This window comes from Citrus clementina, unplaced genomic scaffold, assembly GCF_000493195.1.
Source record: "Citrus clementina cultivar Clemenules unplaced genomic scaffold, Citrus_clementina_v1.0 scaffold_1, whole genome shotgun sequence".
Classification (NCBI taxonomy): Eukaryota; Viridiplantae; Streptophyta; class Magnoliopsida; order Sapindales; family Rutaceae; genus Citrus; species Citrus x clementina.
The window spans coordinates 27,308,544-27,321,254 of NW_006263303.1; the positions used below are offsets into that span (position 1 = coordinate 27,308,544).

General features: G+C 32.5%; 1 protein-coding gene across 1 annotated transcript; it reads left to right on the forward strand.

Moving 5' to 3' along the window:
* The first annotated feature begins 231 nt into the window (after positions 1–231).
* LOC18054131 (4-coumarate--CoA ligase 2) lies at positions 232–6,817 on the forward strand. Its single transcript, XM_024178674.1, has 5 exons — positions 232–1,462; positions 2,497–2,695; positions 4,765–4,978; positions 5,072–5,174; positions 6,460–6,817. The coding sequence occupies exons 1-5, from the start codon at positions 467–469 to the stop codon at positions 6,580–6,582; spliced, it is 1,635 nt and encodes a 544-aa protein (XP_024034442.1). The 5' UTR covers positions 232–466; the 3' UTR covers positions 6,583–6,817.
* Positions 6,818–12,711: the final 5,894 nt, after the last annotated feature.

Genomic DNA, 12,711 nt, shown 5'->3' on the forward strand with positions numbered 1-12,711 from the left:
TTTGTAAATTTTATCTATTTAAATGGATATTTAGTGTTAATGTGCAATATCAATACGTGTAATATCAATATGATAAGTTAATGCATGCAATCCTAGAATGCCACATTCGTGGTACAAAACAAGCAAGAAAATTTTTATTTAACGACAAAAATTTGTTCTTCGTGTCATATGAGAGTAGGGTTGTATTGGAAATATATATGCTAAGATATATACGTAATATTTAATTAATAGCACCCTATTTTAAGAAAACTGATTGTCAATTTCTTCTCTTGGCAAATTCTAAATCAACTACTCAATCAATCTCACCACCTCCTTTTCTTCTACCTTCACCTACTTTGTATATTAACTCAACCAATACTCAAAACCAACTCAGGGAAGCAAAAATAACCAAACACTCACCATCCCCTTTGCTTCCCAAAATTTCTCCCTCTCTCATTTCTCTCATATCCATATTCTCTTTGCAAAAATGGAGGCCAAACAAGATCACCAAGAATTCATTTTCCGATCAAAGTTGCCCGATATTTACATCCCAAATCACCTCCCTTTACACACTTACTGCTTTGAAAACATTTCCCAATTCGCAGACCGCCCCTGCATCATCAATGGCCCCACCGGCGACGTCTACACCTACGCCGACGTTGAGCTCACCTCACGTAAATTCGCTGCCGGGCTAAGTAAATTAGGCGTCCAAAAAGGCGATGTGATCATGCTTTTGCTCCAAAACTGCCCTCAATTTGTCTTTGCATTTCTTGGCGCCTCATATATTGGCGCCACAAGTACTACTGCCAATCCATTTTACACCCCAGCTGAAATTGCCAAACAAGCAATCGCTTCCAAGGCGAAAATCATCATAACACAAGCAGTTTATAACGATAAAGTGAGAGATTTATCAGAGCATCACGGTGCCAGAATTGTGACAATCGATCCCCCGCCTGAGAATTGTTTACATTTCTCGGAGCTGATCACTCAAGCGGATGAGAATGAAATCCCCGCCGTCAAGATCAATCCCGACGACGTCGTGGCGCTTCCTTATTCGTCCGGGACCACGGGGTTACCAAAGGGTGTCATGTTAACACACAGGGGACTCGTCACAAGCGTGGCCCAACAAGTTGATGGAGAAAACCCGAATTTGTATCTCCACAAAGAAGATGTTATCTTGTGTGTGTTGCCTTTGTTTCATATTTATTCGCTCAACTCAGTCTTGCTATGTGCCTTAAGAGTTGGTGCCGCAATCTTGATCATGCAAAAATTCGAGATTGTTAAGTTGATGGAACTAGTACAAAAATATAAAGTGACGGTTGCGCCGTTCGTGCCGCCGATTGTTTTGGCGGTAGCCAAGAGCGGGGATGTCGATAAGTACGACATGTCGTCGATTCGGACGGTCATGTCCGGAGCTGCACCTATGGGGAAGGAACTTGAAGATGCTGTGAGAGCTAAGCTCCCTCATGCCAAGCTCGGACAGGTTTGGTCTCTTTGTCTTTTTTACTTTTTATTTTTTTTTTTTATTTTCTTTCATATGATAAAATATCAATTAATTAGTTCTATGTGTGGTGGGTAACTTATATTTTGAATTTCGTTTTTTTTTTTAAAAGATATTTGCATTTGATTTTTTTTTTCTTCTTTTTGTTTGTTTGTCGTGTGCTTTGTGATTGTTAGCTCTCTTATATTATTTTGGCAGGGCCGGAAACGTCCCATTAATGTTCTTCTCCCAATTCAGGAATTACCTATTCAGCGTCACAAGAAATATTTAGTGTCATTTAATTTGTTGACGTTACCCAAAATATATCTATATATATATATCCTAGTCTTTTTTTTTTTGTGTGTGTGTCTCTCCTCTCTTTAAGAAAAGGCTTTTTTTTTTTTTTTTTTTGCTTGTGAGGGCAGCGGTTATAGCCCCCACAAAAGTATTGTGGGAGCTAAATGTTCTTTATATCTTTCTCCCTTGCGAAATGCAAGTGGAGTATGGACATTCTCTCCTGTGAGGGGTTATTTGTATTGGGCATGTACTTCATAGAATTCATTTTAATAATGTAAGTCCCAATCATGTATATCTGATTGTAAATATCAGTGTAATACTTCTGCTACAATAAGCAGTTGTTGTAAATATCTGTGTAATGCAGTAATCTGATGATTAATCAGTCTAAAAAAAAAAAAAGGCTTTTTAACATAGGTAGGTTGGAGGAAAAGGAAGTCACCGCGTCTTTTTAGTTATTAATTAATATAACTAGTTATACAAGTTTTGTGCAATTGATAATCAAAATTTATTTATAAAAATTAACGTGACATATTATTAAATATCCACATGTTTTATATTATTATTATTTGTTTTTTGATTCTCTTCAAAATACAAATGTACATGTACAAATAAAATAATATGATACTGCTAAATTAACTTGTTGCACTAAGATTATTCAATCTGTATGTAATAAAATAAATGCGGCAAATGACCAAATGGTTATTATTTATAATTATTGTGAAAGCCAATCAAACGTGCAGGGTTATGGGATGACGGAAGCAGGACCAGTTCTATCAATGTGTTTGGCATTTGCCAAGGAACCCTTTGAGATAAAATCCGGTGCCTGCGGCACCGTCGTGAGGAACGCCGAGATGAAGATTGTTCATCCTGATACCGGCATTTCACTTCCCCGAAACCAAGCTGGGGAGATTTGCATTAGAGGCGCCCAGATCATGAAAGGTACATATCATATATATGCTCCATTTTTACTTTCTATTGTGTGCTACATATAGTTCATTTTTATTGGATGCACACGCAAATTGGAGGATGGGCAAGAGGGGCACAGGGCATATGGAATTTTGTTACTTTAACCATGACTTAATTAATACCCTTCGGCCTTCGATTGTAGCATGCTGTTTTACTAGTCGATTTAAGACTCACTGGGTCTTAATCATCAAGATTAAGATAATAATGTAATATTGAGGAGGAAAAATTAAAATTAGTTTTAAGTTTTACCCCAAATTTAATCGTCGGTGTAGGTGTCAACCTCATCCCCTGCCTAAAGCATAAATGGGTTCAATATTTCGTTGCATCATCTGAGTGTGAACTAGCAAACAAAAAGAAAAGGAAAACAATCGTTCATCTACAGCCTTTATATATTTGAGTTTTTATTTATGCATGAGTGGACACAAATAAGTTAAAAATCAAACCTCATAATTCACTATCCTTGATGGTGACTAACCTTGTCCGATATCCAAAAGTCACGACCACAAGATCTACTTACTCTTTTAACCACTAGTCTCCTTTTTTATGTATGGTCATGAATACCTTGATTATTAATTTTTTTCAATTAAAACTTTAAATTTACTTGTCAAACATTTAGTGGGTGATAAAGAGAGAGACTTTGGACTTTGCGTGAGATATTTCCACCATGAGAAACTCTAAAATATTTGATAGGAATCATGTCAATCGTTAAAAAAATAAATAATACATACTATACATATGTGTTAAATTAAATTAAATTATATATATCATACATACATTAATTAATTATAATATATATAAAAAATTTTAAAATTTCTTTTCCACTGCTAGTACGATGAGAGTAATAAGCATTATTTACATTTTTAAAAACTCTCTAATATTTAAGAATTGTCTATTTTATTTATATTTTATGAAAAAAAAATATTTTTACTCAATTATTTTATAATTAAAAAAAATTAAAACTAACCTTAATAATATTTTTATAAAATCTTTCATCACTACTCTCACATATTGTAAGCGTAAAAATTCTCCTCCCAAGCCCCATCGGTAATAGGATGTCATTTTTAATTTGGAGCTGGATAAGTATCATTTCAATCTGTGGGAAAAAAGTTTTTCTTTTTCATTTTTAATTTAATAGGTTTCAAAAAATTAAAGTGCATGGTCTTATGTTTGGTCCCACATATCCCCTCACTCGTCAATCTCTTCAAGACGACAACAATATTATCTTTTCCCGTTTCCTTTTTAATTCCTCCACTTATCAATCTTTTATTGGACAATTTCATTGTATCAGCAGATAAAAGATTTTTTCCCGATAAAATAATAACGTTGCTTGTAATTTTAAAATTACTTCTTCACTAAAGTTGTGGTGAGATGGGGTCTCGTGTTCGAGTCTCCTCACTGGTGACCTAAAACTTATTTTTCCACAATTTTGGCATAGATATCTGAACTACGCTGACATTAATTTATAAGTTATAATTTGTAGAGCATTAATTAAGGCATACATTCATAGTTTTAATAAACCTTTGGCAGAGTAGATGAGCTGTTGCTTTCACACTTGTGAGGGCAGCAATTTAAGCACGGGCTGAAATTTTTTTTTCAATTATGTAAATAATTGTGTAAAGACAGTGTTTTTTTTTCTCCAAATAAGAATAGAGTGAATATTTCTCGAATATTTAAGAGATTTGACCGAGTGGTTGAGCGGTTGCTCTCATACTCGTGAGGACAGCGGCTTAAGTGGAGGTTAATTTTTTCTTCTTAATTTTATAAATAATTGTGTAAAATCAATCTTTTCTCTTTCGAAATGAAAGTGGAGTGGACGTCTCTCGAATATTAAAGAGGCTCAAAATGGAGCGGGCATATCGAATATTTGAGATGGTCAAAATTTAGACTTTCGTCCTAATAATTATCTAATTGTAAATATATTAGTAAATATTTTCATGTAAGTCATAATCGTGGACATTAGTCCCTTATAATAATAATAAAAAAAACCCGAGAAAAGAAAAAAAAAAGTTTACTTGGATTAAATTGAATGAATTATTTGACAGGTTACTTGAATGACCGTGAGGCCACTGAAACAACCATAGACAAAGAAGGATGGCTCCACACGGGTGACATAGGATACATTGACGATGAGGATGAGCTATTCATCGTTGACAGATTGAAAGAACTGATCAAGTTCAAAGGGTTCCAGGTGGCGCCTGCTGAGCTGGAAGCGATGTTGATTGCCCATCCCAACATCTCTGATGCTGCGGTTGTACCGTAAGTCTACCCACGGCTTAGCGCATTTATTGTATCATCACTCGGTTACTTTCAAATAATAATTGCTTCCTGTTGACGCCTGTTTTTTTTCAGCATGAAAGATGAGGCAGCTGGAGAAGTGCCAGTTGCATTTGTTGTAAGATCCAACGGTTCTAAAATCACCGAGGACGAAATCAAGCAATACATCTCAAAACAGGTGATTTTTTTTTCTCATAACTAAAAACTGGTAAAATAAATTATCGGATCATGTTGGTTTCGTGAGTTGAAATATATATCTATTAATATTTTATATATTTATACTATTAAAGTTTTAAATTTATATAAAATTTTATAAATTAAACATTGTGTATATGTTCATCATTCTAAAAAATAAAAATAAAAAGAGAATTATGATTAATATTTAAGTTTTGATAATAAAAACTTATAAATTAATTTAAAATAAAAAATATAATCATGTCATTAGAACTTTAACTTTAACTTGACACAAAAAAAATAATAAAAACTCATACCTGATCCATTTAAAAATTATATTAAATTTAATAATTAATATCTATTTATTCGTATTAGATAATTGGTTCATACTAAATTTTATCGACTCTAACTAACAGTAATTTTCCAAATTCGCGTAGGATGTTAATTAGGATCACCGAAAAATTAGGTGAACAGATGCAACTAATTTACTGTTCACCTAATTTAGTTGGCCTAAGAAATAAAATGCACCGACAAAAACTGTTTTGCCACATGGTGTAAGCATGCATAACAGCATGCAAGCAGTAATTATTATGATAATAAAAAATCATTAATTGACCAAAATTAAGTCGAAAAAGAACACGTGTCCAGGGCCGGGACACTGTAGTGGCTCGGGCCCGGGCCTAAGAAAAATTTCAGGAAACATAAATGAATATATTGAAATTTTACCAAATTTGGGCACATTTTTTATTTAGCCACCTTTATTTTATAAGTTTTATTTTACGAGCTATTTAACTTTATGATTTTCGCATTAGTGTCATCATTGTTGCCCTTTCATTTTTTTTTTTTCTGATTTTATGTTATAGTTTACTCAATCTTTTAGATTCTACATTATAACACTCATTAAACCAGAGTCTTAGTTCTACCATTACATGCGACCTACTATCATGTATTAATTTTACTTGTTGAATCATTTTTCTTTAGTTCTCTTTAACCATTTTTCATGTTATCGTGATCGTGAGTAGAAAAAAAAAATTCTAAAAAATAAGAGGTTAAATTAAATTTTAGAATAATTTTAGAGTGACAAACACTTATTCAAACAGTTTTGTACAAACTCAAATAGTAAAGATACGATTGTTTATACAAAAATATTTTACATGTGTATCATAATTCTAAACTTTTTTGTCAAATACGGTCTCCTCATGTTTGCCGATTCTAAACTGCCTCTATCATCATAAACAAATTGAAAATTCATTTTAGCTTACATATTTGTGAGGGGGACTATTGTGCAGGTTGTATTCTACAAGAGGATCAATCGGGTATTTTTCACAGACTCAATTCCAAAAGCTCCATCGGGCAAAATCTTGAGAAAAGACTTGAGAACGAAGTTGGCAGCTGGTGATTTGCGAAACTAGGTCTTGTGTGATATATACACATTTAATATTTTAAGGCCGAAGTCTAAGGCCAAATGCTTTATTAAATAAGGGGAAAGGAAATCAATTTAATGCCATGAATTTAATTTGTTGCTATTGATACTGGTGGCCAGCCAAATAATCCACAACAGAGGGAGGGAACCAGAGAAAAAAGTGTGGGGGCTTTCTGTGAATTTGTTTTGTATATGATTTCGTGGACGATTCCGATTGCCGTACATGTTTGATCTTCGACAAATTTGAAATCGAACTGGTTGTTTAGTGTTTATGTTTGTAGTAGCAGCAGCAGCACTACTACTACTGCTACTACTACTACTATGGTAGCGTTTACTTTTTGAATTGGATTAGGAATCCTGAGGAGTGGGAATCCTAGGATTGGGAGTGTGGAGTGGGAGTGAGAGTAGGTTGTTTACTTACACTGGAATGGAAGCATGGATTAGAGATCAGAATCCAATTTATGTGTTTACTTTGTCTTGAATTGGGAGTAAATAGTTTCAAATTACAATTTTATCCTTATTTAAAGAATTATAGTTTTTAATTACAAAACTAATAAAAAATATATTTAATGAATAATATTTATTGTATTATATTTGTAAATTTATTATAATTATTAATATTCTTAATTATGAACAATAAATTATTAATACAAAATGAAACCTTATTTTATTTTATTTAATATAATTATATTAAATTTATTATTATATAAAATAATAATATAATATTATTTAGTACAAAATTAATATTTTCTTAGAATAAACTATTTATTATTATTAATATTAAATAAATATAGTACTATTATTTTTAAAATAAATATAATAATATTATATTTATTAATTCTCTATTAGTATAATAATATTATTTTAAAATAATTTTAACTTAGAATCAATGTAAATTATTATTTAGTTAAATATAATATTATTATTCAAATAAATATAATAATATTATTCAAATAATATTTATTTTATTTTATTAATTATAAAATATTAAATTAAAAAAAAATAAAAGGATAAAAAAGGGAGAGGTGGGAGTCCCACTCCCACTCCCCACTCCAAAAATGGGTGGGGCCCACAGAGTGGAATTCCCACTCCCTTTCTATTTAGAGGAAGTAAACGCTGGAGTGGGAGGAATCCACACTCCTCACTCCTACTCCAGCAAGTAAACACAATATAATAGTAGTAATAATATTATCATTATTTACAGTTTAAAGTGTTAAGACTTAAAAGATAAAAACTACAATTTAAGAAATTCAACATTACGACTTAGGAGTGCAGTTAAATTATATATATATATATATATAAAAGGCAATGCTTTTCACACTCTTTTAATATTCTTATAAAACCTCATTTTGGTAGTCATAGCTCTATTGTTAGAGGAAATTGCATTAAAATCCTAGTTTTTAATCAGAGAAAATGGGATTTCGTAATTTTCTTCTTAATTTTATCAGAGATAGAGATATAAAAATAAAAAAAATGGGATTTCGTAAGAGTTTTGAAGGGTGTTAGAAGCACTTTTTTTTTTTTTTTTTTTAAAAAAAAAAGGTGTGGTGATGACTCGTGAAGAGAGATATGGATCAAATGTCAAAAAAGAACAAGCGATTTGGATCACTCGTTGGGCTAAAATACTGGGAGCCCGTGTGAGTATCCTAAAGTAAGTAATTAAAAAGATACCTGAAGTTGGAATCTGATCCACTATTTTCATCTCAATGAATTTTAAAAAACCTGAACAAAGACGAAAAAAAAAACTTAATTCGTCTTTTGAATCTCAGAATCTGTAATTTATAATGGTCATAATTTCTTGCCATATATGTCATATGCATATTATAATAACAATTATTCTTGCGACATATCTGTACATGTCATCATTGTACAGATTTTCAGCTATATTTGTCTTGACTGGGGAGAATCTTTGTGAATTTCTTATCAAATTTGATCCCGAAATCCTGTAAATACGCAACATCTCTGTTTCCCCCGATTAACAATATCAACAATATTTTCTCACCATGGCATAACATTCATTTCTTTTTCTTTTTTCTTTTCTCTTTTGGGAACCCACTAGAGGCGTAAATACATCGTTGAAAAAGAAGAAATACAAAAAAATGTATGCGAACGTAGAACAAAAAGGTAAAATCAAAGCAAGACGTATCGAGATTAATTAAGAAAAGTAGTAACTCGCAGGGAATTCTGAGTAAAAGCTAAAATACTATTGCTTGGGTCCATAATTTGAAACTAAAACTTTTATAAGTCAAATGGGTTGTCAGTGCCCTCTTGATAAAATAAAATGCGAAGAACAATTGAAGTTCATCCAATTTGCTCCAAGATATGCCAAGCATGAGAGAACTGTGGACTGTACAAGCTACGAGGAGCACAGCACCAACGAATCGATTTTTGTTCAGGCCTTCTTAATAGCAAACTCTACAGCTAAGACCGATGATGAAACATTTAACACGAGTTAAAAGCTCCAGAAACTATTGAGTTCGAGCAGGCTATAGATTCTTGTTTAGGTTCTTTCCTACATATGTCTGTCGATGATCTCAGCAGAAACAAAATTTCTTTGTATTATTAAATCTGATTGTCTAAATCTTTTTTACTTACCAAAATGATTAAAGAAATTTCTTTAATCATTAAATTTTAACTCATTAGAGAAGTGATGACTCTGCTTTTATTTCTCAAATTTCTCTCATCATGAAAGAGATCAATTTTCTGTCAAGCGCTTTTAGATTTCATAATGAAGGGGAATCTTACTTATAATAATTTCACGAAGAGTTTTATCGTACATGATGCATTGATATATAAAGATCATATCCTTATCTTTCAAAATGTGCGGATTATACATTATTCAGCTGCTCGAAAATGAATTTGCAAGCCCACCACCACCAACGCCAGAGCTTTCTTCTTTTGTCTCTTGTCTTTACTTGTGTGCTAATTTTTGCTTTGTGATTCGTGGAGCATTATATTTCCCCACATGGCGTTGAGACTTGAGAGAATGATGGATCGAAGAATATCGAATACACGGTGATGATAAAACTTGTACGAAGAGTTATTATATATCCTCATTTTCTTCATCCTCCACTTCAGAAACTCAGTGGTGACGCCTCAGCTTCCATTAGTTTAGCGCACGTTTACCCATCTATTTCCCTTTGGTCAACTCATTTAGCATCTTTTGTGTGCCCACTTATTACCATTTGAAAAGAATAAAGAAAGAAAAGAAACGAAAAGAAAAAAAACTAAACCCTAACCTCCTCGCTCGCTTATTCGAGGAAATTAACGTCATTTCCTCTTTCATATTTTAAAACTCATCAAAATCCCAGCTAAGTGCTGACGTTAATAAGATCGGTTATTTTCATAGTTCATAAAGATGGTTAATTTTGTAGAATTTAACGAACCATATAATAATAAAAATATGCTTTCACTCTTCTTGATTACAGTAGCCCAAAATTTATACAAAGCAATTGAAAATTACAAAAAAAAAAAAAAGAAAAAGGCGCAACTAGTGAAAATTTGAAATAACAATTGATTTTCATTGATTTCAACAAGCAATCATTAATTTTGGCAATTAACAGGGATTTGGAGACAATCAATTTTTATCTTGATTTTTCTTCTTTTCCATTTTTCATTTTTCATTCCTTTCAAGCAAGTAGACGGTTTTAGTTTACCCATTTGTCTCCTAAACCAACTTTTCTACCTTGTCTTTGTACTCATCTTTCTACTTCTCCTCTTAATTATCTCTTTGTTCATGAAAGGGAAATGTCCCCACTCCAGCATATTATTGAACATGGAGATGATTACTTAAAAACTCTAGAATATGGTCCACTCTTGGGATCCTTCACAGTCCAATTGTTTCTCCCCCCTTTTTTTTTGGTTTTTTGTTTTCCCCTTTTTACATTAAACGCCAAATATAGCTTGTTTTGAAAACAGAATTTCAATTTTCAATTCACGAAACCTGGAGAAATAGGGTGAGAATGCCAGAGAGGGTGATATATCATGTTTGATAACAAATAAATAATGGTCATAATGCTAGATTAACTATACCAATGTTGACATAACTTTGAGATTATTATGCTTTGTCGAGATTGGCCAGAGAGGTGATTAGCTGAAAATTTGGGTGTCAATTAAAGTAAATTATAAATACGATGGGATGAGAGAGCTGGATTAAGCAACTTATAATTGATGTTGATCTAGTCGACACGGCAGAAGATGATGAAAGTCAATTGTTTAAAGAACTTGAGGAGCTACGTAACAAAGATGATGAGAACAATATTTGGTCATCATAATGTAATTTTTATTATTTTTTAAAAGGTAAGGGGGTGTAAAGCCCAAATTTAATTTTTAGTCCCTTAACTTCCCATGATTCAAACTTAAATAACCAATTAAATACAACTGTTTGAAAACCACTTCACACTCTCTTTGGGGGGGGGGGGGGGGGGGGGAACCATCATTATGCAATTGAAATTAAACTTAACCATCACGTGATTTTATTATCGCTAATTTGTGTAATGTTATACAAAGGCCTACGTAAAAATAAGGCCATGGATTTTTTAAGATTTAATTTATATTTTGAACTTTTGTTGTCTTATTTTGAAAATTAATAATATGAGAAATATGAGCTGTTGAGTGTTGAGTACCGCATCACGAAGCTGAAGTGGGGTTCTAACCCAAAGAAACATCAAGAACAAAAATGGCAAGAAATGCAAGAAAATATCGGCACAGCCTAGTATTTTAAATCTAACCCAAAAGAGTAACATATTATATGAATAAATTTTTCTTAATATTTAAAAATTCAAGTGACTTTTTTTCACCGGTTAATGTGAGACACGACTATATATATATAACCATTGGTTGAAAAGACTTGCATGCTTTCTATTGTAGGCAGAGTGAGCAATCCCAAATTTGTCAACATGACTGAAAATCTATTACTTTGCATATTTGACTTAGAAAAAGGAAATAAAAAGACGACTCTTGCTATCTTGGTAGGGTTATGTACATCTTGCAGCGAAAGAATCCAATTTTAAATTTTGTGTATGGATCCAAAACTGAAACAGAGAAAATCCAAAGTTTACAGAGTGCTTGCAAAAAGCAGGTTCATGAGGGGCCCCTACTCTTTGGATCATCGGAACGCACCTTAGCACCAAAAGAAAAGAAAAAATCGTGGCAGCGACCGGGCCAGCCAAAGAGCTTGCATGCACTGAAAACTAGAGAAGAGACGTAATAAATGAGTTAAGTAAAGACAAAACTTCATATCAACCTCATGCCGACATAGCCACTTCACGAGGTATCATCATAACCCTTTGCAGCCTCAACAATTCAAAACCACATAACGCAAACACAAGAATCAAAACTCGTAATCCTAGTAATTGAGTTAGAAAGAAGAAGATTATACAAAGAAATAGAGTTATTAGAGAAATTCTGGATAATCTCTCTCTCTCTCTATATATATTTCTGAAAGGTAAGGGATGAACTCAAATTCATTTTCCTTTGTTCCTTCTCTCTCTAAGATTTGAATTTGGTTTATCAACTAAATAGACGACTTAAAAACCACTTGGACATGTCCTTGGACCGACATATTATAAAATAAATATATACTTTTTAAATTATTATTCATTTAATTGTTGTTCTAATTAAGATGTACTTAGACTTTCTCCAGTCGGGAATCACTACAATATAACCAAGTACAGCTTTGTCATTGCCTTCCACTCTTTGTTGAAAACTTCAAAATTTTCATTTATGACTTTTAGCTTATGATATGCTATGAACTGTATAAAAATTGGAAAAAAAAAGGGAATTTTCAATAGAGATCTAGTGGAAGCCCTGTGCAAAAGAACGACAGTATAATAGATATGCCCGAAACAATAATGTTGAGGAATGAAGTATGCATATGGTAGTAAAAAGATCATTATCCACGTGTAGGGAGAAAAGAGAACCAAGAGTCATATCGTTGGGCTGCTCCATAACCCATTTAATACTTTTAAAATCCGACAAAACACAAACATGTCCACTACCCATTTCCATCTGAGGTTCATTTTCTTCCTATGATATCCTCATGATATCCCATTTATTTAAAGCCAAAACCAGAGGCGGATCTCTCTCATCTCACATCTTAAACCACTGCTCTTTCCTT